The sequence below is a fragment of the Oncorhynchus clarkii genome, chromosome 11, assembly GCF_045791955.1.
Source record: "Oncorhynchus clarkii lewisi isolate Uvic-CL-2024 chromosome 11, UVic_Ocla_1.0, whole genome shotgun sequence".
NCBI lineage: Eukaryota > Metazoa > Chordata > Actinopteri > Salmoniformes > Salmonidae > Oncorhynchus > Oncorhynchus clarkii.
Genome location: NC_092157.1, coordinates 23,657,628 through 23,684,588, shown reverse-complemented (window position 1 = coordinate 23,684,588; position 26,961 = coordinate 23,657,628). Strand labels below are relative to the sequence as shown.

The 26,961-nt window shown below is 42.0% G+C and overlaps 1 protein-coding gene across 2 annotated transcripts; it reads right to left on the bottom strand.

Moving 5' to 3' along the window:
• Positions 1-63: 63 nt before the first annotated feature.
• On the bottom strand, positions 64-26,674 carry LOC139420387 (tRNA aspartic acid methyltransferase 1). 2 transcript variants are annotated; one of them, XM_071170434.1, is made up of 11 exons: positions 26,525-26,674; positions 25,555-25,664; positions 7,988-8,064; positions 7,796-7,867; positions 7,291-7,356; positions 6,842-6,911; positions 6,664-6,747; positions 6,110-6,441; positions 4,557-4,614; positions 4,176-4,305; positions 64-465 (listed from the first exon to the last, which is right to left on the bottom strand). In XM_071170434.1, the coding sequence occupies exons 1-11, from the start codon at positions 26,586-26,588 to the stop codon at positions 365-367; spliced, it is 1,164 nt and encodes a 387-aa protein (XP_071026535.1). In that variant the 5' UTR covers positions 26,589-26,674; the 3' UTR covers positions 64-364. The 2 variants fall into 2 exon arrangements, with proteins under 2 accessions (XP_071026535.1, XP_071026536.1); XM_071170435.1 differs by lacking the exons at positions 25,555-25,664; positions 26,525-26,674 and adding an exon at positions 9,830-9,856.
• Positions 26,675-26,961: the final 287 nt, after the last annotated feature.

The following is a 26,961-nucleotide window of genomic DNA, read 5'->3' as shown; positions in this document are numbered from 1 at the left end:
CATAATTACTGCCAAAAAGAAGTACCATCACAATACATACAAGTTGAGAAAATCAGAACAAAATAATGTAACAAAAAACATTTTATTTAATTCAGTTAGCAAAGGCATCTGCAAAGGTTGATTCCATGATTCCAATCCATGTCGAGTAGAACATCATTTACACAGTTTGGTCAATAAATACAGAATGCAACTTGTCCCGCTGGATCAACTGTGGACTGTAGGACAGACAGACTGTGGCTACATTATCTCAGTTATAAAACATACACTGGAAAACAGTATTTTTCCCGAGGCAGATAGTATTTTTTGTTAGGATACCATGAGTTGTATACACCTGATTAGGATACCACGAGCTGCATATGCCTGGTTAGGATACCAAGAGTTCTATGAGCCGGGCGACCACATGTACGTTCAGGCTATTCCCCAGGACTCGGTATTGCTGTTTGGTGGAAATGTTCTTTGGGACAGCTGCAAAAAAACAACACAAAATCATTACGTCACATATTATCCTATGAACAAGACTAAACAGATCCTGATTTTCAGGTTAGTTTTTCCCAATATTGTCAAGTGACTAAACAGTATTATGAGAATGCACATACCTCATTAAAATCCTTAAGAGAGAGTCTATTGACACATGTCTAAGGAACATAATGAAAAAAACACCATCAAAATGTGGGCTGCGTCTCAATCCACCAAATCCGCCTATGTCGATCTTCCACATTTGTGGTGGAAGGTGGCCAAGCTACAGCTGTGTTTGTCAGACCATGAGACATCTCATCTCATTTTCCCACGAAAACATCTGTAGCGTCCGAATGGTATGTCCTAAATAAAAAAGGCCAAACCTTTGTAGGCCAGGGGTGACTCTCTCCGTTTTGCTCTGCGACCCCCATGTGTGATTGGGACTCGTCTGAAGGTAACACATACAAACTAAAGGAAGTAGTTTTGAGCCATTTCTGTAGTTTCAAAACATTGAAGGTCCCCCAGAACACAGTGGCCTCCATCATTCTTAAATGGAAGAGGTTTGGAACCACCAAGACTCTTCCTAGAGCTGGCTGCCCAGCCAAACTGAGCAATTAGGGAGATGTCCAAGACCCTTATGGTCACTCTGACAGAGCTCCAGAGTTCCTCTGTTGAGATGGGAGAACCTTCCAGAAGGACAATCATCTCTCAGCACTCCACCAATCAGGCCTTTATGGTAGAGCGGCCAGACGGAAGCCACTCCTCAGTAAAGGGCACATGACAGCCCACTTGGAGTTTGCCAAAAGGCACCTAAAGGACTCTCAGAACATGAGATACAAGATTGAACTCTTTGGCCTGAGCGCCAAGCATCACGTCTGGAGGAAACCTGGCTCCATCCCTACGGTGGTGGAGCCATCATGCTATGGGGATGTTTTTCAGCGGCAGGGACTGGGCAACTAGTCCTGATCGAGGGAAAGTAACAAAGTACAAAGAGGTCCTTGATAAAAACCTGCTGCAGAGCGCTTAGATTTGGGGGGGGGGGGGGGGTTCGGTTCACCTTCCAACAGGACAATGACCCTAAGCAACCGGAAAATGATCCTAAGCACACAGCCAAGACAATGCAGGAGTGGCTTTGGGACAAGTCTAGGAATGTTCTTGAGAGACCCAGCCAGAGCCCAGACTTAAACCCGATCGAACATCTCTAGACAGACCTGAAAATAGCTGTGCATCGAGCGCGAAGGTGCTTCAACAAAGTACTGAGTAAAGGGTCTGAATACTTACAGTAGCAGTCAAACGTTTGGACACACCTACTCATTCCAGGGTTCTCTTTATTTTGACTAGTTTCTACATTGTAGAATAATAGTGAAGACATCAACACCATAAACACATATGGAATCATGTAGTAACCAAAAAAGGTGTTAAACAAATCAAAATATATTTTAGATTCTTCAAAGAAGCCACCCTTGCCTTGATGACAGCTTTGCACAGTCTTGGCATTCTCTCAACCAGCTTCACCTGGAATACTTTTCCAACAGTCTTGAAGGAGTTCCCACATATGCTGAGCACTTGTTGGCTGCTTTTCCTTCACTCTGTGGTCCAATCCAAACCATCCCAGTTGGGTTGAGATCGGGTGACAGTGGAGGCCAGGTCATCTAATGTAGCACTCCATCACTCTCCTTCTTGGTCAAATAGCCCTTACACAGCCTGGAGGTGGGTTGGGTCATTGTCCTGTTGAAAAACAAACGATAGTCCCACTAAGCGCAAACCAGATAGGGTGGCGTATCACTTCAGAATGCTATAGTAGCCATGCTGGTTAAGTGTGCCTTGAATTCTAAATAAATCACAGACAGTGTCACCAGCAAAGCACCTCCACACCATCACACTTCCTCCTCCATGCTTCACGGTGGGAATAACACATGCTGAGATCATCTGTTCAGCTACTCTGCATCTCACAAAGATACAGTGGTTGGAACCAAAAAATCTCCAATTTGTACATCAGACCAAAAGACAGATTTCCATTGGTCCAATGTCCATTGCTCGTGTTTCTTGGCCCAAGCAAGTCTCTTCTTCTTACTGGTGTCCTTTAGTAGTGGTTTCTTTGCAGCTATTCGACCATGAAGGCCTGATTCACGCGATCTCCTCAGAACAGTTGATGTTGAGATGTGTCTGTTACTTGAACTCTGTGAAGCATTTATTTGTGGTGCAATCTGAGGTGCAGTTAACTCTAACTTATCCTCTGCAGCAGAGGCAAGTCTGGGTCTTCCTTTCCTGTGGCGGTCCTCATGAGAGCCAGTTTCATCATTGTACTTGATGGTTTTTGCAACTGCACTTTTGACACAAATTTGACTGACCTTCATGTCTTAAAGTAACGATGGACTGTCGTTTCCCTTTGCTTATTTGAGCTGTTCTTGCTATAATATGGACTTGGTCTTTTGCCAAATAGGGATAGCTTCTGAATACCACCCCTACCTTGTCACAACACAACTGATTGGCTCAAACACGTTAAGGAAAGAAATACAACAAATTAACAAGGCACACCTGTTAATTGAAATGCATTCCAGGTGACTACCTCATGAAGCTGGTTGAGAGAATTCCAAGAGTGTGCAAAGCTGTCATCAATGCAAAGGATGGCTACTCTGAAGAATCTCAAATATATTTAGATTTAACAGTTTTGGTTACTACATGATTACATTGGTTTTATTTCATAGTTGTGTTGTCGTCACTATTATTCTACAATGTAGAAAATAGTAAAAATAAAGAAAAACCCTGGAATGAGTAGGTGTGTCCAAACTTTTGACTGGTACTGCATGTAAATGTTATATTTCAGTGTTTTATTTTTAATACATTTGCAAACATTTAGCAAAGACAGGTTTTGGCTTTATCATTATGGGGTATTGTGAGTAGATTGGGGGGGGGGGGGGGGGACAATTTAATAAATTTTAGAATAAGGCTTTAAAGTAACAAAATGTGGAAAGTCAAGGGGTTTGTATGTTTACAAATTAAATTGTATATTTCCTGAGCTTTCTTATATCTCCTAGAAAAAGACACACTTCAAAACCTTATTCCTTATGATTTATTTTTCAACTAATTCTTTTGCCATTTATGAATGTCTTAGTCGATGCGTTTCTATAGTAGTAAAGGCCAAATTCTGTATCTTAACCCAAACAAACATATCTATATATATGTTTTATACCTAAAAGGGTCCAAAAATGAAATTATCCATGAAATGACCACCTTAAAACAATATGTTAGCTTAGTATTAAGATCCCTTCTTTTGTCATCCCATTAGCCCTCAGGCCCTTACTCTCTGGTCTCTCTCATCTTGTTACCTTGGCCGGCTTCCTACGTCCTCTACTCTCTAATTATATCACCAACCCAGAAAGCTCCTTACGCTAAAACCTTTACACAGAAAAACACAACAGCCAACTAGGCTTAGCACTCACCGTAACTAACCTGGTTACATGGAGCAAACTACCAAGCGCAGAAGACTAGGCATTAGCCGTGCTGTGTTTGCTGTGACGACAACAAACTAATTAACTAGTGTAGGCTGCAGGCTAGTTTTAATTTCAGCACTTTGTGAGTAAGGTCCTCACATGGCCTACAGTATAAGGCCTATGATTTATGGAGTTTTGTACTGCATTTGATTGGACATATTCTTGATCGACTAACTAATCAAATAGACGTCTTATGTTATTGGCTTATGGGTGTGTATGACTCACTGAAGTGCTTGGGGAAGCCCATGAGGTTGGCTATCTCTCTGGGGGAGAAGTAGCGGAGCTTCAACCTGGACAGCTGATTTAGTTTCTCCTCATCAGACAGACGCTCCGGAGACTTAAACGCTGCTTCCATCTGAGGGGAAACGCAAAACAAAGAATATATCTGTCAGGGCAGAGCTCACCCTGTTCTCCTAGGCACATGCAACACCCTGCTTGCTTCTGCTTCCTGTCACATTAAATGTAGACATTGAGACAGGTAATGGAGCAGCTAGGCAGGTCTAAGACCTACTAGACATTGCGAGGGTGGACGTATCCATAAGCTGGCTAAGTGATCTATTAGAAGACACGTGTGGCTTGTGTAAGGTTGTAAGGTCAAAAACCTACATCGGTTTCCATACAGGACTGAAGCACAGAGCCTGTTCCCTCCACGTAGTGTCCATAGCTGTGGAAAAATAGGGGACACAAAATCAGCAAATACTAAAGTTTACACAAAAACGATACCAACACATGGAAAACATGTAGGGTAAAATGCATGTTATCCCAGGCTAGATTAAGTGAGAGTATGATGTAAAGCTGTGCTACTCTACACTGTTTTTCTGCCACTGAAATCCTTCGGCGGGCCGCCTAGCGTTTTTTCGGGTCGCCAAAGTGCAAACAGTGTGAAATAAATATATTCAGTGCCTTCGGAAAGTATTCAGACCCCTTGACTTTTTCCACATTGTTAGGTTACAGCCTTATTCTAAAGTGTATACCCCATAAAAATACAATTACAATTTAAATGTGTTAATTTATTCAAAATTAAAAACGGAAATATGACATTTACATAATTATTCAGACCCATTACTCAGCACCGTTGGCAGCGATTACAGCCTCGACTCTTCTTGTCTATGACGCTACAAGCTTGGCACACCTGTATTTGGGGAGTTTCTCCCATTCCTCTCTGTAGGTCCTCTCAAGCTGTGTCAGGTACAGTATGATGAGGAGTGTTGCTGCACAGCTATTTTCAGGTCTCTCCAGAGATGTTCGGCCGGTTTACAAAAAACTTTTTGGCTTTGTCATTATGTGGTATTGTGTGTAGATTGCTGAGGATATGTATTTATTTAATACATTTTACAATAAGACTGTAACGTTACAAACGTGGAAAAACACAAAGGGTCTGAATACTTTCCGAAGGCACTGTATATATATATTTTTTAATTAAATTTTGTAGAATAATGGGGATGGATAAACGCTTTCAGTGTAAATTTAAAATTACTAAAACCAGATATGATGTATGTAGAAGATAATGAACCTGAATATTTTATATAATATATTCTTTGAAAACGAACAATTACCTAAATAAAAGCTAGACAGTCAGGGAGAATTGAAAATTCCCTGAACAATGAATTTAGCAGTATAGATTTTGTTATGTTTGAGCAAATGTACACAGCATTAGCCATGGCAAAATGCATAGAACTGCAGGAAATGACCTTTAACGGTAGACTCAGCGAAATGACATTGCCACAAGCAGCACTGCAGATATTGAGATGAGCGAGATTTATGTGTACGGGTTCGCTTCACACTTAGAGTGGAAGCCACGAGACCAAAACCGGAGAAATTGACCCACTATGCTGTTTACTTTCTGCATCTACGTCATATCACTAAGTCTACCTTTAAAACTGCAACATTTTCTCTCAGCTCCATAGCAGACTATGTCGAATTGCAGGAAATTCCTTTAAAAGGTGCAAAAAATGTCTCTCAGCTCCTTGGAGAAATGTTTTGAAATGCAGGAAATTAAGCTTAAAAATTCCTAAAAGTCACTACACCGCCAAGATGGGGGCCTCTAAAACGTTCTCTGAAATTCAGCTGCACCGACGGGCTTACCACTTAAAGCCTTTTTTGATCCAGGAAAAAAAAACCCTACTGTGTCTATGCTCCAGCGCAGCTTAATGCCATACCCTTTGGTGAAGCAGACAGATCTCCTGCAGGTGGGCCTGACTATATCCATGAGCAGAGCGTAGCGCAGCAAGGTCTTCGTGGGAAGGAGGTACTGCTCCATCTCCCCTTCTCCCTGGTCCTCCAGGTAGACACTGATCTGTCTGAGGGACTGGTCTCTGTTCTGACTGCTCTTCCTCTCAGCATCCTGAGCCCGCTCCAGCTTGTACAGGATACCACCTTCATCTTCCTTGTGTTCTTCCTCTTGGTAGGAGGTTGAAGTAGGACTAGGTGAGATTGGAGAACTGGGCTCTAATAAGACCTTGTCTGCAGGTTGCGGGAAACCTTCCTGGATCTGGTCATGGGAGGAAATAAGTTTACCTCACATTATTTACTTGGTGGTGACAAAGACATAAAACCAGGATGTTGTCTACAAAATGTATATGAAGACAATGTTGCCCACAAAGTGTATGGAGCTACTGTCTTTCAGGAATGCAAAGTAGACATCAGTACATGTAGTTAGGTACATCCTATCCATAACATAATACAGATTGATGTTAAGGTGTCCGAGCCCCACCTCTGAAGTGGTGTGGAAGGAGAACGATCCTGGTGGTGCTTTGGCAATCATGAAATACCGGAGTCTGGAGTTGGGCATCCCCAGCTGTGAACAGAGATAGACAGAATGAAGATGTGTAAGCTCACTATGCTGCTCATCATTTCAATGTAAGCAAATGTAAAGAAAGGTGATGTCTTACACATGTAGGAGAAACCATGAGCTCCTGATAGTTGTATCCACATTCCTTTAGCGTTTTCACCAAAGAGTCTCTAGGCAGAGTAGAAAAAACTATTCAGACATCACTCTTGGCAAACCTTCTGCCATCTCACAGACAACGTAAGATCATATATGTTTTTTTACAAGACTGTAGTAAATGCACTGTACATGACAGTTGAAAAGTAAAGGGGCTCTAGAGAAATTATGTGGTAACCAAAATGGAAAAAATAGCATTTAGCTGAAAAATGTATAGGCCTACAGGGCTTAGTAGAGAAGTGGGCTCTCTGGTGCTCAGAGAAAGTTTTGTACACTGATCTGATCCACAGCGACAGAGAAAGGCTAAACACACAGCCTGTCCCGGGACCCCATTGACCACCAACAGTGTAACCATGGCGACCTTCCAGAGCAGGGGACTCCCGTCTCCATGGTTACCTGGCGGAGGACGTCTCAAAGCCTTTCACGTTCTCCAGCAGAATGAAGCGTGGCAACTTGATGAGCCTACAGGGAAAGATGAGGGTCAAACCACACAGCATGTATTTATTCATTAAAATAAAGACATAATTCAGAGAGGTGAATTCATATTGATGCTAATATTATTACACTCTGAATGTGCAATATGCAACAGGATATTATTACAGCAGTCTATCTATGAACAGAATGTAATGAGTAAGAAAATTACATGTTCACGATGGTGTCGAACAATGGTTTCAGTGGCCAGGATCTGAATTAATGACTCCAGAAATAGCTACTAGCTAGGCAACAAAGAGGGGAAACTGAGTAACTACAGTGGAGGAAAAGAATGAATGAACTTCAATCCTATGGCTAGAAATAGTACAAAACAGAGTAGGCCTATTGGCTACCTATAAAACAAACAAGGCCTTGGAAAGAGTGACCAAGTGGAAAGATGAATAGGGGAGGGTAAATGTATGTGTCTAACCTTGGTAGAAGGTCGAGGATGTAGAGAAAGCTCTTGGTTCTGGGGTCAGATATGTCACCTTGTAACCCAATCCTAAAGAGAGGAAGACGATTGCAGTGTCCCTTCATCAACACATCTATGAACTAACAGAGATTATCTGTAAATGCTAACACCAGGTCTTAGGGACATGTGTACACACACACACGCACATACCTAGTGAAAGGTTGGCATGGAGGGCTCATCAAGATCATATCAAACGCCAGTTTGTTGAAATCATCCAATGTCATTCCCTGAAACCAAAACAAAAATACTTTGAATCTACACAAAATGACAGATACATTTTTTTTTTAATTGATTAAAAAAACAGCGTTTCATCTTCTACTCAAAGCTGTGATTGTGCTATGGAATTATGACTGATTGACAGCTTTCTATGTAAGCCATTGCTACGGTATATAAGACTGATTATGAAAGCAACTATATATAAGTATTTAGTCAGCCACCAATTGTGCAAGTTCTCCCACTTAAAAAGATGAGAGAGGCCTGTAATTTTCATCATAGGTACACTTCAACAGAAAATCACATTGTAGGATTTTTAATGAATTTATTTGCAAATTATGGTGGAAAATAAGTATTTGGTCAATAACAAAAGTATCTCTCAATACTTTGTTATATACCCTTTGTTGGCAATGACAGAGGTCAAACGTTTTCTGTAAGTCTTCACAAGTTTTTCACACACTGTTGCTGGTATTTTGGCCCATTCCTCCATGCAGATCTCCTCTAGAGCAGTGATGTTTTGGGGCTGTTGCTGGGCAACACGGACATTCAACTCCCTACAAAGATTTTCTATGGGGTTGAGAGGCCACTCCAGGACCTTGAAATGCTTCTTACGAAGCCACTCCTTCGTTGCCCGGGCGGTGTGTTTGGGATCATTGCCATGCTGAAAGACCCAGCCACGTTTCATCTTCAATGCCCTTGCTGATGGAAGGAAGTTTTCACTCAAAATCTTACACGGATCAGTCGTCCTGGTCCCTTTACAAAAAAACAGCCCCAAAGCATGATGTTTCCACCCCCATGCTTCACAGTAGGTATGGTGTTCTTGCAACTCAGCATTCTTTGTCCTCCAAACACGACGAGCTGAGTTTTTACCAAAAAGTTATATTTTGGTTTCATCTGACATTCTCCCAATCTTCTTCTGGATCATCCAAATGCTCTCTAGCAAACTTCAGACGGGCCTGGCTTAAGCAGGGGGACACGTCTGGCACTGCAGGATTTGAGTCCCTGGCGGCGTAGTGTGTTACTGATGGTAGGCTTTGTTACTTTGGTCCCAGATCTCTGCAGGTCATTCACTAGGTCCCCCCGTGTGGTTCTGGGATTTTTGCTCACCGTTCTTGTGATCATTTTGCCCCCACGGGGTGAGATCTTGCGTGGAGCCCCAGATCGAGGGAGATTATCAGTGGTCTTCCATTTCCTAATAATTGCTCCCACAGTTGATTTCGTCAAACCAAGCTGCTTACCTATTGCAGATTCAGTCTTCCCATTCTGGTGCAGGTCTACAATTTTGTTTCTGGTGTCCTTTGACAGCTCTTTGGTCTTGGCCATAGTGGAGTTTGGAGTGTGACTGTTTGAGGTTGTGGACAGGTGTCTTTTATACTGATAAGTTCAAACAGGTGCCATTTAATACAGGTAAAGAGTGGAGGACAGAGGAGCCTCCTGAAGAAGAAGTTACAGGTCTGTGAGAGCCAGAAAACTTGCTTGTTTGTAGGTGACCAAATACTTATTTTCCACCATAATTTGCAAATAAATTCATTAACAATCCTACAATGTGATTCTCTGGATTTGTTTTCTTCTCATTTTGTCTGTCATAGTTGAAGTGTACCTATGATGAAAATTACAGGCCTCTCTCATCTTTTTAAGTGGGAGAACTTGCACAATTGGTGGCTGACTAAATACTTGTTTGCCCCACTGTGTGTGTGTGTATGTATATACACACACACACACACACACACACACACACACACTTGATAACCTGCAAAATCGACAGGTTTTCCTACTTACAAAACATGTAGAGGTCTGTCATTTTCATCATAGGTACACTTCAACCGTGAGAGATGGAATTTAAAACAAAAATACAGAAAATAACATTGTATGATTTTTAAGTAATTAATTTGCATTTCATTGCATGACATAAGTATTTTATACATCAGAAAAGCAGAACTTAATATTTGGTACAGAAACTTTTGTTTGCAATTACAGAGATCATAAGTTTCCTGTAGTTCTTGACCAGGTTTGCACACACTGTAGCAGGGGTTTTTGCCCACTCCTCCATACAGACCTTCTCCAGATCCTTCAGGTTTCGGGGCTGTCGCTGGGCAATACGGACTTTCAGCTCCCTCCAAAGATGTTCTATTGGGTTCAGGTCTGGAGACTGGCTAGGCCACTCCAGGACCTTGAGATGCTTCTTACAGATGTAAGATGTTTTCACCTCCATGCTTCACAGTTGGGATGGTGTTTTTGGGGTTGTACTCATCCTTCTTCCTCCAAACCGTGCGAGTGGAGTTTAGACCAAAAAGCTCTATCTTTGTCTCATCAGACCACATGACCTTCTCCCATTCTTCCTCTGGATCATCCAGATGGTCATTGGCAAACTTCAGACGGGCCTGGACATGCGCTGGCTTGAGCAGGGGGACCTTACGTGCGCTGCAGGATTTTAATTCATGACGGCGTAGTGTGTTACTAATGGTTTTCTTTGATAATGTGGTCCCAGCTCTCTTCAGGTCATTGACCAGGTCTGCCGTGTAGTTCTGGGCTGATCCCTCACCTTCCTCATGATCATTGATGCCCCACGAGGTGAGATCTTGCATGGAGCCCCAGACCGAGGGTGATTGACCATCAACTTGAACTTCTTCCATTTTCTAATAATTGCGCCAACAGTTGTTGCCTTCTCACCAAGCTGCTTGCCTGTTGTCCTGTAGCCCATCCTAGCCTTGTGCAGGTCTACAATTTTATCCCTGATGTCCTTACACAGCTCTCTGGTCTTGGCCATTGTGGAGAGGTTGGAGTCTGTTTGATTGAGTGTGTGGACAGGTGTCTTTTATACAGGTAACGAGTTCAAACAGGTGCAGTTAATACAGGTAATGAGTGGAGAACAGGAGGGCTTCTTAAAGAAAAACTAACAGGTCTGTGAGAGCCAGAATTCTTACTGGTTGGTTGGTGATCAAATACTTATGTCATGCAATAAAATGCAAATGAATAACTTCAAAATCATACAATGTGATTTTCTGGATTCTTGTTTTAGATTCCGTCTCTCACAGTTGAAGTGTACCTATGATAAACATTACAGACCTCGACATGCTTTGTAAGTAGGAAAACCTGCAAAATCGGCAGTGTATCAAATACTTGTTCTCCCCACTGTATATATATATATATATATATATATATATATATATATATATATATATATATATATATATATATATATATATATATATGTATTACACACAGTTGAGTCGGAAGTTCACATACACCTTAGCCAAATACCTTTAAACTCAGTTTTTCACAATTCCTGACAATTAATCATAGAAAAAAATCTCTGTCTTGGGTCAGTTAGGATCACCACTTGATTTTAAGAATGTGAAATGTAAGAATAGAGAAATTATTTCAGCTTTTATTTCTTTCATCATTCAGAAGTTTACATGCACTCAATTATTATTTGGATGCATTGCCTTTAAATTGTTTAACTTGGGTCAAACGTTTTGGGTAGCCTTCAAAAACCTTCCCACCATAAGTTGGGTGAAATTTGGCCCATTCCTCCTGACAGAGCTGGTGTAACTGAGTCAGGTTTGTTGGCCTCCTTGCTCACACACTTTTTCAGTTCCCACAAATTTTCTATAGGGCTGAGGTCAGGGTGTGATGGCCACTCCAATACCTTGACTTTGTTGCCATTTTGCCACAACTTCGGAAGTATGCTTGGGGGTCATTGTCCATTTGGAAGACCCATTTGCGACTAAGCATAATTTTCCCTTCTCATGACGCCATCTATTTTGTGAAGTGCACCAGTCCCTCCTGCAGCAAAGCACACCCACAACATGATGCTGCCACCCCTGTGCTTCACGTTGGGATGGTGTTCTTTGGCTTGCATGCACCCCTCTTTTTTCTCTAAACATAACAATGGTTATTATGGCCAAACAGTCCTATTTTTGTTTCATCACACAAGAGGACATTTCTCCAAAAAGTACAAATCTTTGTCCCCATGTGCAGTTGCAAACTGTAGTCTGGCTTTTTTTATGCCGGTTTTGGAGCAGTGGCTTCTTACTTTCTGAGCGGCCTTTCAGGTTATGTCGATATAGGACTTGTTTTACTGTGGATATAGATACTTTTGTACTTGTGAAGATGCTGGAGGAAACAAGGTCCTTTGCTGTTGTTCTGGGATTGATTTGCACTTTTCGCACCCAAGTACATTTATCTCTAGGAGACAGAACGCGTCTCCTTCCTGAGCGGTATGACGGCTGCGTGGTCCCATGGTGTTTATACTTGCGTACTATTGTTTGTACAGATGAACGTAGTACCTTCAGGCGTTTGGAAATTGCTCACAAGGATGAACCAGACTTGTGGAGGTCTACAATTTTCTTTCCTGAGGTCTTGGCTGATTTCTTTAGATTTTCTCATGATGTCAAGCAAAGAGGCACTGAGTTTGAAGGTAGGCCTTGAATCCATAGGTACACCTCCAATTGACTCAAATGATGTCAAATAGCCTATCAGAAGCTTCTAAAGCCATATAATTTTCTGGAATTTTCCAAGCTGATTAAAGGCACAGTCAACTTAGTGTAGGTAAACTTCTGACCCACTGGAATTGTGATACAGTGAATTATAAGTGAAATAATCTGTCTGTAAACAATTGTTGGAAAAATTACTTGTGTCATGCACAAACTAGATGTCCTAACCGACTTGCCAAAACTATAGTTTGTTAACAAGAAGTTTGTGGAGTGGTTGAAAAACGAGTTTTAATGACTCCAACCTAAGTGTATGTAAACTTCCGACTTCAACTGTATGCATGCATGCATGCATGTATTGTAACGGTTTTGACTTGAGGTTATTTTTTTATAGGGGTGCCAGGTAGGTTGTGCCTACCAGAGAAAACATTGGTTTATCCTTTTAGTTTGGGAGGGAATGAGTCCCATCTGGTCCGTCAAGTCTACACCATTACAAAGGACTTATGTAAACGTCAGAAGGGAAATCAACTTTTCATAAACCCTTAAAACATTGAAAGAACTTCAAAAACAACTATTCTTTTGCGTGGGTTGTATTAGCAACATCAATGGATTACACACACATAATAATATAACACAATGAGTTCTGGTTCCTCCAGAAATGTCCTGTACCTCGGGCCTAAAAAGAGTCCCGCCCGGTAAAGGAGTTCAGTGAACTCAAGTGACTTTTGTCACGCAATGTTGGTCCGTTCATTCCGTGTAGCGTAAACCCAGTATTAAATCATACAATCAATATAACCATTTTACCACAGAACTTTAAAGCGTATCTGCTCTTACTAATTCCTCAACTACATCTAACTACATAAATCATCACCGTATACATCATATCAAAACAAATGAAATACCGTATACAAAAAAGGTGGTAGTCAGTCGGTCAGTCAGACAATCCAATCCGCCAACAGATCTCCAGCGGAGAAAGGCCACGAAGAATAGAGAGGAGTAGTCCACGGACGCAAAGAGTGGATCCGATCCTGGGTAAACTCTCAGGCTACAAAACACACGTTTAACAGCAACAAAACAACCGGAATAGAGAAGCTTCGGGAACACATCCTCAGTCACGTCTCCATCACAAACGCCACTTTTGCGCAGCTGATGCTGGCTATTTAATTGGGAATTAAAGGGAAAGCACCCTATTGGAAGGAGAAGCACTGAGACGGCTCAAAATAATTCAGGGCCGTCACACACCCCCTCCCCTGGAAAAAGCCGACCATTGCCCTGGAAGGCACATCTTGGTCGGGGTAACCGAGAAAGGTCTCCTCATCACTTTCCTCTACAAAAATTCTCATGACTTTTTGGAGCTCACGCTCCTCAGCTGAGGGGTCACAGGCCTTAAGGTGTGAGACTTCTGGGTCTGGGAATCCGAGAAAAGTCTCCTCACTTTCCTCTTCAAAGATATCCAAGATCTTGCGGCGCTCAATCGCCTCCAATTCCTCAGCCGAGGGGTAACAGGCCTTAAGGCGTGAGACATGGACAACGCGCATATCTTCACCTGTGTCCTCTTTCACCACTCGGTAGTTCAAAGGGCCCATCTGCTCCACAATCCTATATGGTCCTTGCCATTTAGGAGCGAGCTTGGCAGAGAAGAATTGTTCAGCTTTCGAGTAAGGATGAGAGCGAAGCCACACCCGATCACGAAGCTGAAACTGCATGTCTCGTCTGTTCTTATCATAATTTCTCTTCTGCTTGAGTCGAGCCTGGGTCATGTTCTTTGAGACAAGAGCTCTCAAGTCATGGAGATGGACTACCTGGTCATAGCAAGCAGCGTCTGGAGTAATCTGCTGGGGCTGTAGCACCATATCCAAGGGTCCTCGGAGGGGACGACTTAGGTTCAGCTCTGCAGGTGTGACTCCAGTGGACTCTTGCACAGCAGAATTCAGGGCAAATCGAAACTCGTGAAGGTGCTTGTCCCAGTGTTTGTGCTGGGTCCCTACATAGGAAGCAATCATTGTCTTCAAGGTTCGATTTACTCTCTCAGTGAGATTGGTCTGTGGGTGATAGGCCGTGGTCAACTTCTGTCTCAGGTTCCATCTTTGGCAGGTCTCCTCAAAGAGATCAGAGACAAATTGGGAACCTCGATCAGACAGGATGTAATCAGGCACTCCCCAGCGAGTCAGGATCTCTTTCGTAAGGATGTTAGAGACGGTCCTTGCTGTGGCCTGACGCAGGGAAAAGAGTTCCACCCACTTTGAATAATAATCAACAAACACAAGCATGTACACATTCTGATTGGAGCTTCTAGGAAATGGACCCATCAAATCCACTCCTAGCATTTCCCAAGGTCGGGTAACCACCGTTTGCTGCAACTTGCCAGCAGGCTTTCTACCTTCTGGTTTGTACATTTGACAAACCTGACAGTTTCGGATGTGTGACTTCACATCCATGCTCAGATGTGGCCAGTACAGTAACGCTTGCAACCGCTTGTAGGTTTTGAACCTGCCCAAATGACCAGCTAATGGGTCTTCATGGAAATGTTGAAGCAGTTGTAGGCGTAGAGTTTCAGGTATGTACAATTGGTAGAGGGTTCTGTGTGGTAGTTGTACAACACGGTAGACTTTGTCTTCCAGGATGGTCAGCTTTGTGGTAGGATTGACCATCTTTTCTCCATCTTCCAGGATAGTCTGGTACAAAGCCTGTACTTCTGGATCATCCTGTTGGGCTTTCCATATGGTCTCATCAGAGATGGGAAAGTCTGCTTTGGGCGAGTCTCGACTGCTTGACAGGACAGTAGCACATGTAAGATGCGGGCCACCGTTGCCACAAGCAGGAGCTCTGGATAAGGCATCTGGAACAGTGTTGTATTTTCCTTTCCTGTATTCTACTGCAAAGGTGAACTCTTGCAACCGTAGAGCCCATCTTATGAGTCTGGTGCTTGGTTTGTTGGTCTTGAACACCCACACAAGGGAGGAATGGTCAGTGACCACAGTGAAGTGTCTTCCCTCCAGGTAGTACCTCCACTTTTCCAAAGCCCAGACAACTGCAAGGCACTCTTGCTCGGTTGTGGAGTAGTTCCGTTCTGCTCCATTCAATGTCCGACTGGCGAACGCTAGCACTTCTTCAGTGCCAAGTCCAGTCTGTTGGACTAGGACAGCACCAAGTCCAACATCACTTGCATCAGTGTAAACAACAAAAGGGGAATCAAAGTTGGGATGACCTAAAATGGGAGGTGTGACGAGGTGTCGTTTCAGGGTTTCAAAGGATGTCTGGCACTCTGCCGTCCATAGGAATTTCACTCCTTTTCGCTTCAACGCGTTGAGGGGTTCTGCCACCTGGGAGAAGTTCGACACAAACCGATGGTACCATCCAGCCATCCCAAGGAACCGTTGAAGGGCCTTGAGTGTGGTTGGCACAGGAAAATCTTGTACCGCCTTGGTCTTTTCAGGATCCACATGAATGCCGTCGAAAGACACAATATGGCCAAGGAACTTCAGGGAAGTTTGGCAGAAGTTGCTCTTCTTCATATTCACGGTCAGACCAGCTTCTCTTAGCTTGTCCAACACTGCTTGAAGATCTTGAAAGTGTTGTTCTCTGTTCTGGGAGTAGATAATTATATCGTCCAGGTAGACGAAACAGATCTTCCCTTTGAGCTCACCTAACGCAATCTCCATCAGTCTTTGGAAAGTGGCAGGTGCATTCTTTAATCCAAAAGGCATCACCTTAAAGGAAAACAAGCCCTCAGCACAGACAAAAGCAGTCTTGTCCTTGCTTTCCTGGTCCATCTCAACTTGCCAATAACCACTATTGAGGTCAAGGGTAGTGAACACAACAGCGCCAGACAATGACTCCAGGATCTCGTGGATGGTAGGAAAAGGATAGGCATCAGTCTGGGAAACATTGTTGGTCTTCCTATAGTCCACACAAAATCTAAGACCACCAGTCTTTTTTGGGATGAGGACAACAGGAGCAGCCCAAGGAGAGGAGGAACGTTCTATTATATCTTGTGTTAACATATCATTAATGAGTCCCTTTTGGATGATTAGCTTCGCTGGGGACAAACGATATGGCTTTTGCTTGATCGGCATTTCCTGTGTAAGGAATATTTTGTGCTTCAGGAGCCCGGTGCGTCCTAGCCTTGAAGTACATACATCAGCATTATTCTGCAGCTGTTCCAACAGCCTTAACTCCTCTGGATGTTCCAGCTGAGCTCTTCTTACAGCCTGTAAAAGGAGATCGTCAGAAGGATTATCAAGGGTTAGTGGTAACGGAGCAACGGCAGAGAAGACTGCCACATTTGAACCCCAATCATGTAACTTCGTAGCTTCTGATTGGAAGAAATGCTTCTTGCTCGGATTGTATGGAAACCAGTAGCAATTGTGTGCGATATCAATCTGGACACCACTGAAGTACATGAAATCAATTCCCAACACGACAGGAAAAGCAAGGTTCTTGGTTTGTAGGATCACCGAAGGAATCATATAGGAGCGGTTACACAGGCGGAACTCTACCTCACTCCATCCAAGGGGTCGTTTAGCCTCACCATCCGCCAGATAGAGTGGACCTTCTGTCCACGGCTTCAAGTTGTATTGCGGACCTTTAACCTCCTTCCACAGTTTCTCATTGAGCAGTGTGTAGGATGACCCGGTGTCCAGGATGGCTCTTCCTGTCCATGGGCCTATGGACAGGGGTAACACCAGTTGGTGCGGTATGAACTGAAAGGAAGGGGATGTCGATGGGGGGGCGTAGGCAGTGACTCTTGGGATTTCAGCTCTGGTTAAAGCACCCAGAGAAGGATGGTCATTCCTGCGAAGAGAGTTAGGTGTGTTGGCCTGTTGTGATTTGTGGTTTCTGGAAGGGTTTTCTTGATACGGTCTTGGACATGTAGCTGAAGAATGTCCCTTTTGGCTACATCTCCAACAGAACATGAGAGGGGTCATGGCTTGAGACTCTGGCTGTTGTTGATGGTCTGTCTTGGGTAACTGTTTGGGTGTCTGTTTCTTTCTTTGGTCATATTGCTGTTGGCATTCTCTGTCCCTCTCAAACTGCTGTCCCAAGCGAACCAGTCCATCGACAGTGGTGACTCGTTCTCGGAGTTGACTGGCTAGTAGTGGGTTGATGTTCTTCAAAATCAATTTAATGACCTCTTCCTCCTCAATGCCAGGTTTCCACCTTCTGCACAGGGAGTGGTAACCGTATGCAAAGTCACGGATACTCTCTTTCTCTCTTTGTACTCGATTCCTGACTCTGTCTGCCAACTCATCTGTGTAGTCCTCAGACAGAAATGCAGAGGAAAACTTGGCCTCAAAGTCAGCCCAGGAGGTAGTGGTGAGACGTGCCACATCCCACCAGTCTCGAGCTGTCCCATGCAACACATTCCTCAATGTGGCAAGGAGTTCTTCGTCAGCCAGGGGATTGAGGGCAAGAAAGTCACGACATCTTTCTAGGTACATTAGCGGATCAGGACTGTCATCTTTTTTCCCAAAGGTGGGAAATTGCAATTTAATGGGCATCGCCCCCACATGACGTCTACTCAAATCACCCTGAACAAACGAGCTAGGAGGGATTGAGGAAGTAGAGGGGAAGGGAGTTATCGGACAATGAAAATGAACACCAGGATGCATGGTGGATTGCATCCTGCAAGGGGTGGCTGTAGCATGGCCTTGTCTTGGCTCTTCAGAGGTGCCAGCTTGGCCCTCAGTGGTCTGAACAGAAGTGGACACTAGAGAAACTCTGTGTAAGGAGTTGTGCTTAATGGAGGCCATGTCCACAGACACGTCATCCAACATTTTAACACAATTAGAGAGCTCTGTTTGCAAGTGGTCTACAGTGTTAACCATGGGAGAAAAAACAGAATTAACGTCCTTGAGGACCTCAGTGTGATGATGTTGCAGGCGCCATTGGAGAGTGGCAGTGAGTTGGTTTCGTTGGTAGTCAAACTGCCTGTCCATGGCACCAGTAATTTCCCGTCTTCCACTCTCACTGAGCTCTGTCAGCGTGTGGGTTAGAGTGCTCAGTGAGTTTCTGAATTCCATGGCACTCTGTTGTTGCTCTTCCCTCAGACATTTGAATTTATCGTGGATAAGAGTTTGGAGATGTTGTTGAGTCCGACGAATATCAAGGATGTCACCTTGAAGTTGTAAAACTACAACCTCTGGAGATAAACCAGACAATGGAGGAAGGTTGGGTGTCAGATAGAGGGCTGGCTCAGTACTTTCACACAGATCCATGTCAATAAGTGAGTAACTGGTTAGACCTCCTGTGGCCTGTGGTCCAGACCGAGCATTCAGATTCCCGGGGCTCTGGCCCAAATCAACTCCATTATCTCCATTCCCATTATGATTTGTGTTGTCAGCTTGATGGTCAGAATGGCCCTGTGTATTCCCATTGACAGGTATGAAATGGATGAGCACATTATCTTGGGGTGAATCCATTGTTTTAATTCCACACAAAATATTTGCTTTGGTTAGTTCTCAATGTTGAGCTGTCCCATCTGGGGTGCCATTTTTTATGTAACGGTTTTGACTTGAGGTTATTTTTTTATAGGGGTGCCAGGTAGGTTGTGCCTACCAGAGAAAACATTGGTTTCTCCTTTTAGTTTGGGAGGGAATGAGTCCCATCTGGTCCGTCAAGTCTACACCATTACAAAGGACTTATGTAAACGTCAGAAGGGAAATCAACTTTTCATAAACCCTTAAAACATTGAAAGAACTTCAAAAACAACTATTCTTTTGCGTGGGTTGTATTAGCAACATCAATGGATTACACACACATAATAATATAACACAATGAGTTCTGGTTCCTCCAGAAATGTCCTGTACCTCGGGCCTAAAAAGAGTCCCGCCCGGTAAAGGAGTTCAGTGAACTCAAGTGACTTTTGTCACGCAATGTTGGTCCGTTCATTCCGTGTAGCGTAAACCCAGTATTAAATCATACAATCAATATAACCATTTTACCACAGAACTTTAAAGCGTATCTGCTCTTACTAATTCCTCAACTACATCTAACTACATAAATCATCACCGTATACATCATATCAAAACAAATGAAATACCGTATACAAAAAAGGTGGTAGTCAGTCGGTCAGTCAGACAATCCAATCCGCCAACAGATCTCCAGCGGAGAAAGGCCACGAAGAATAGAGAGGAGTAGTCCACGGACGCAAAGAGTGGATCCGATCCTGGGTAAACTCTCAGGCTACAAAACACACGTTTAACAGCAACAAAACAACCGGAATAGAGAAGCTTCGGGAACACATCCTCAGTCACGTCTCCATCACAAACGCCACTTTTGCGCAGCTGATGCTGGCTATTTAATTGGGAATTAAAGGGAAAGCACCCTATTGGAAGGAGAAGCACTGAGACGGCTCAAAATAATTCAGGGCCGTCACAGTATGTATGCATGTATGTATGCATGTATGTATGTATGTATGTATGTATAAAACATTAAGAACACCATCCTAATATTGAGTTGCACCCCCTTTTGCCCTCAGAACACCCTCATTCATCAGGGCATGGACTCTATAAGGTGTTGAAAGCTTTCCACAGTTGTACCAAATTGGCTGGATGTCCTTTGGATGGTGGACCATTCTTGATACACAAATATTGAGCGTGAAAAACCCAGCAGCTTTGCAGTTCTTGACACAAACTGGTGCACCTGGCACCTACCACCATAACCCGTTCAAAGGCACTTATGTTAAATCTTTGTCTTGCCCATTCACCATCTGCATAGGAGACATACACAATCCATGTCTCAATTGTCTCAAGGCAACAACAAAAAAAATCCTTATTTAACCATTCTCCTCCCCTTAATCTACACTGATTGAAGTGACATCACTAAGGGATCATAGCTTTTACCTGGTCAGTCTATGTCATGGAAACCTACTCAGTGTAAGTCTGTGTGTAACCATTAACTCTCAGTGGTATGCACATAACATTCATCTCTATTTTTACAACCAATAAAATATTTGGTAACATCATACTAAAAGCCTGCAGGTATACTGCTGTGTAATGTGTTATAAGCATTCAGGCTTATGAGCCTTTATATTGCCTTCAGGTAAGGTTATGTCCCTGGATTTAAGACACTACAACAACATCCTTTCCATTTACTTCTGGGAAATTCTACGGAAAGGGAAGCAGGCCTAGTCACTTTAAAAGCATGCATGCCAAACAAAAAATATTGATTAACAAACCATACAACTCTATGCAAAATGACTGGGCCTACTTTGAAAATGTACACAGTAAATGCAGATGCAAAGTTTGGTAACAGAATTACGGTAAAATCTCCTTAAATGTTATTCTGTTACCAAACTTTGTATCTGCACATTTCATATATATACAGTGCCTTGCGAAAGTATTCGGCCCCCTTGAACTTTGCGACCTTTTGCCACATGTCAGGCTTCAAACATAAAGATATAAAACTGTATTTTTTGTGAAGAATCAACAACAAGTGGGACACAATCATGAAGTGGAATGACATTTATTGGATATTTCAAACTTTTTTAACAATTCAAAAACGGAAAAATTGGGCGTGCAAAATTATTCAGCCCCCCCAAACTCTCTCCAGAAGTTCAGTGAGGATCTCTGAATGATCCAATGTTGACCTAAATGACTAATGATGATAAATACAATCCACCTGTGTGTAATCAAGTCTCCGTATAAATGCACCTGCATTGTGATAGTCTCAGAGGTCCGTTAAAAGCGCAGAGAGCATCATGAAGAACAAGGAACACACCAGGCAGGTCCGAGATACTGTTGTGAAGAAGTTTAAAGCCGGATTTGGATACAAAAAGATTTCCCAAGCTTTAAACATCCCAAGGAGCACTGTGCAAGCGATAATATTGAAATGGAAGGAGTATCAGACCACTGCAAATCTACCAAGACCTGGCCGTCCCTCTAAACTTTCAGCTCATACAAGGAGAAGACTGATCAGAGATGCAGCCAAGAGGCCCATGATCACTCTGGATGAACTGCAGAGATCTACAGCTGAGGTGGGAGACTCTGTCCATAGGACAACAATCAGTCGTATATTGCACAAATCTGGCCTTTATGGAAGAGTGGCAAGAAAGCCATTTCTTAAAGATATCCATAAAGTTTGCCACGTTTAAAGTTTGCCACAAGCCACCTGGGAGACACACCAAACATGTGGAAGAAGGTGCTCTGGTCAGATGAAACCAAAATTGAACTTTTTGGCAACAATGCAAAACGTTATGTTTGGCGTAAAAGCAACACAGCTCATCACCCTGAACACACCATCCCCACTGTCAAACATGGTGGTGGCAGCATCATGGTTTGGGCCTGCTTTTCTTCAGCAGGGACAGGGAAGATGGTTAAAATTGATGGGAAGATGGATGGAGCCAAATACAGGACCATTCTGGAAGAAAACCTGATGGAGTCTGCAAAAGACCTGAGACTGGGACAGAGATTTGTCTTCCAACAAGACAATGATCCAAAACATAAAGCAAAATCTACAATGGAATGGTTCAAAAATAAACATATCCAGGTGTTAGAATGGCCAAGTCAAAGTCCAGACCTGAATCCAATCGAGAATCTGTGGAAAGAACTGAAAACTGCTGTTCACAAATGCTCTCCATCCAACCTCACTGAGCTCGAGCTGTTTTGCAAGGAGGAATGGGAAAAAATGTCAGTCTCTCGATGTGCAAAACTGATAGAGACATACCCCAAGCGACTTACAGCTGTACTCGCAGCAAAGTATTAACTTAAGGGGGCTGAATAATTTTGCACGCCCAATTTTTCAGTTTTTGATTTGTTAAAAAAGTTTGAAATATCCAATAAATGTCGTTCCACTTCATGATTGTGTCCCACTTGTTGTTGATTCTTCACAAAAAAATACAGTTTTATATCTTTATGTTTGAAGCCTGAAATGTGGCAAAAGGTCGCAAAGTTCAATGGGGCCGAATACTTTCGCAAGGCACTGTATATATATATATATACACACACACTCAAAAGGTTGGGGTCACTTAGAAATGTCCTTGTTTTTGGGAGAAAAAAAAAACCCGTTTTTTTTGTCCATTAAAATAACATCAAATTGATCAGAAATACAGTGTAGACATTAGTCATTTACAACATTAACATTGTAGCTGGAAACGGCTGGTTTTTAATGGAATATCTACATAGGCGAACAGAGGCCAATTATCATCAACCATCACTCCTGTGTTTCAATGGCACGTTGTGTTAGATAATCCAACTTTATCAATTTAAAAGGCTAATTGATCATTAGAAAACCCTTTTGCAATTATGTTACCACAGCTGAAAACTGTTGTCCTGATTAAAGAAGCAATAAACCGTCCTTCTTTAGACCAGTTGAGTACCCACAAAAGACCAGTCTCAACGTCAACAGTGAAGAGGTGACTCCAGGATGCTTGCCTTTTAGGCAGAGTTGCAAAGACAAAGGTAATATCTCAGGCTGGCCAATAAAAAGAAAATAATAAGATGGGCAAAAGAACACAGACACCGGACAGAGAAACTGCCTAGAAGGCCAGCATCCCGGAGTCGCCTCTTCACCGTTTACGTTGAGACTGGTGTTTTGTGGGTAGTATTTAATGAATCTGCCAGTTGAGGACTTGTGAGGCGTCTGTTTCTCAAACTAGACACTATAATGTTCTTGTCCTGTTACTCAGTTGTGCACAGGGGCCTCCCACTCCTCTTTCTATTCTGGTTAGAGACAGTTTCTTTCAAAAACAAGGACATTTCTAAGTGACCCTAAACTTTTGAACGGTAGTGTATATATAAAAAAATATATATATAAAATGTTTAATTAAAATGTGTTTTGGTAAAATGTGTTAGTAATTATAATAGTAATTGTGCAGAGTTCTATGGTTTTTAAACTTTAAAATCATTGTTATTTGTTTGGTATATATTTTAAAGTGAAAAAAACAAAGTCTCAGCATAATTCCTTTACCACGGAATTGCCCTTCTGCTTTCACTGAAACTCTGGGCTAATTTGAAGAGTGACGCATAGACCTATAACAGCATGAATATTCTATCCTGTTAGGAACACAGTGCAAGTTGTGCATCATGTCTGACTGGATGCTGACAGAGCACACAACCTTTACCCCTCACTTAACCTGCTCCTCAGTTACTAAATGACCTCAAACAGCCTATTAAAACACAAGTCATGGGATTATGTGGGGAAAAGATAAACAAACAAATACATCCTAGACTATGCAACACTAAAGGAGTAGGCCCTCTCTCAATGGGTCTTCCACCAAGTCAGTGCCTTTTGAAACATTTTGAAAAAACTTTGGATTTCACATAGTTTTTACATTCTGTCATAAAGAGCACATGTTTAATTTAATAAAAAAACATGTTTTCCCATCTCAAGAGGTGGGAAAGAAAGAATGACTATAGTAAGTGTCAAATAAAGTAATAAGGTTGACGATTTCCTCATAAATCAGCCATAAATCCCCTTGTGACAGGGGGAATGGAAGGTTGGGCAGGAAGTGGCAATTGAATGCAAGCTTCACAAAGAAATGTAATTGTAAAAACATTTCTAGCTTGTATCTATGCGCAACATGGTTGATGTGTTATGCTCGATCCGCTGGGTTTTCCAGTACAAAACAGCAAATGGCCAAAAAGAACAGAACCAGCTCACCAGCTTTTACACTATGATTTGAATATTAGATGATCAATGTTTCTTCATCATTTTATTTTTTAAGGAATAGTTTCCATATTAAAAAGAGAGTTCCGTTCACAGGGTTTGCCTTAAAATTAGGGACAGAAGTAAATGAATCAGTAGGCTAATCACATGAAATAGCCTAAATAAGAATCTTCATAAATGACTGTCAAAACAACAAAATAACCACAGCTTTACAATGATGTTGAACACATGGAGAAATGTTAGGGTTAAGTGGGTTCAAATCTTCCTAGTAGTAACAGAGGGCGCAGAGAGGGACATGTCAAAATGCGGAATTTTGACACTTTAGTAAGTCTATATTTATAATAACAATCTGATTGAATTAGCCATATGGTCTATATTAAAAAGGGCACTTCATTTAATATAACAGGCTTTTAAAATGCAATATTTGTGCACAATTTCTACTTAAAATATAAAATGGACACGAAAGGCATACATGGTACGCCCTCACTATTAATAAAGCATATTTATCCAAATTAACAATCTTGTGTCAATAACAGCTACTCTTGTATAAGGACTAGACTAATTGACAAGAATTCCATGTTGGTTTCTATTATCCAGGTCAAAGATCACTTAAACTCATCTAAGAATAGTAACAGTGAAATTACTGAATTATCTACACATGTCAGCAAAGTGCTTCCTTTTGAAACGAAGACAACATTTAGAAGGTTACAGCTTAAAAGAAATGTTTTGGAACTTTGGCGACTACTAAGTATTTTTTTAAACCTCCCGCTTTGGGCTGGATGTGTCAATGTGTAGTTCATAATTTATGAAATCCCTAGTTTGAAAGTGACTGCTTTTCTGGAAGCTGTGCCATTTTCCCTACATTTTGTCTGGGCTAATTTGAAGAGAGTGACACATAGACCTATAACTGCTTGACTATTTTATATTATTAGGAAGACAGTGCAAGTTGTGCATCATGACTGACTGGATGCTGACAGAGCAGACAACCCTTCTTTTTCCCCCATGTGGGCCAGCCCCCTAGCAATTCAAATTCTAGCCAACGAACATCAGCCCCTCACCATTTGAGTGACCGCTAGCAAGATGCACACAGCAGAGTGAGCGAGAGAGTGTATTGATGTGGTGCACATATGTGAAGTAGTACACAATATTCAGGGAGCACTTTTGGCTCATTCAGATCTATTGGCTAAAAAGTATACAAATGTAGCAGATAATCTCTTTAACCTAAAATCGCTGGTTGTTTGAGAGACTTTAGTAAGAATTTTCATATCCTTTAATTTTAGCCTTGGCACTTTGAATGTCTCTCAAAGTGCAGGTGTATGTGACTTAACATGAGCTGACAATTTCAGTTAAATTGTTTATTTCCTTTGGTTAAGTGTGCCCCAGAAGTGTAGCCTGTTGGTTAAGAATGCAGTATGGCAACTCTTGTGAACCCGGGACCTCAATGACAGGTCTAAGAGTGCTCACCTCTATGGTCTTGGGAAGTAAAGGAGTGTTGGGGAAGTTGTGTTTGTAGATCTCATTGGCTGTGGTGTTCACATCCACTGCAGCTACCACCTTTGCTGCCACACCACTCTCTGCACAGAGAAAGAAATAGGAGTGTAAATCAACATGAAAAACTGACATGTCTAGTTAAATGAAGGTTAAATAAAAATAACAAAATAAAAAGATGGACAGCTAATTTACAACAGTAGGCACTAAGGTCTAGTGGTTAGCTGATGAGCCTGGTAATCTAACGATCAACAGGTATTGTTCCATAGACTTTATGAATACCGACAGTGACACCTGTTGAAAGCCAAAGCATGACAGGCTGCGTCAACCTTCGGATTCCAAATTAACGTCACTGCCTGAGCAAAGCGTACACTCGTTCACTTCCTTTCACTAAATTGAAAGGAAATGACTGATATAAGAAATATGGGAGACATTCCCGCTAGCCATGCTTCCACTAACGAAATAAACTCCACAGTTGAAACTTCTTTCACCATGGAGTGGAGTTTAGTCCACTATGCCTCCACCAATCCAATGCTTGAAGATTTGTGGGGAGTAGTGAACGAGTGCAAAAAAAAAAATAACAAAAATAAATAAATAAAAAATAAAAAAAAATTCGCTTTATTGGAATTAAAAAGGGTTAGTTGGCTGGACAGGTGCTATTAACCTTGGTTAATTGAGCATGAGCGAAAGTTGGGGTAAATTAGCGAGATTTACTAGGCGAGAAGCTAGCTACAAATCAATTTCCAGTCATCTTTGCCAACAATAACTTAGTATTTGCTCTCCAATTAAGAACAAGATAACGCTAGCTAGCTATCAACAGTAAGAAAACCATTTACTTGCTACCGTTAGCGGACGCGGCTAGCCATTTTATAGCATGCTTGGACACAAAAAGACAGTCAGACTCACAAGTGACTAGCTAGCAGTTACATATTTCACATAACGTTACCTGTTAATGCATAATGCATTCCTCCGATTCCGCTGTACAATTCTAGTACTCTGAGGTTTTCCATGTTTGGTCCCTAGTTGAGCTATCTAGGTTTAACAGCATACACATTGTAAACAAGCATTACTGGTGCGTTTCCGATCAGAGTAGAGTACTAAAAGAAAGGTTCCGGATATTAAAGTTCCGCAGGCGCACTTAATTGCGTACTATGGAATTTGCATATACATTATCTGTAAAGACTATGTAGATAGTTAGGCTGTTAATTATATTAGGCGACATGCGGTTTATAAATATGTAATACACTGTAATGTCATTAGTTAAAAATGTGTGATTTTCTATTATATTCTGTTCTATTGTATTTTATTATAATTAAGTCTACATTATATCCTAAAACCTGCCTGAAATACTTTTCTACCTTGCTAAAATAGACACATGCTATA

What these genes read in the sequence shown, in the direction of transcription:
- LOC139420387 (XM_071170434.1), bottom strand. Translation starts at nt 26,588, where the DNA reads ATGGAAAACCTCAGAGTACTAGAATTGTACAGCGGAATCGGAGGAATG. An exon ending in TTTGAGACGTCCTCCGCCAG is followed by an intron (nt 6,912 to 7,290) that starts GTAACCATGGAG and finishes TACTCTGCCTAG; the next exon opens with AGACTCTTTGGTGAAAACGC. An exon ending in CCTTCCACACCACTTCAGAG is followed by an intron (nt 6,442 to 6,663) that starts GTGGGGCTCGGA and finishes TCCCATGACCAG; the next exon opens with ATCCAGGAAGGTTTCCCGCA.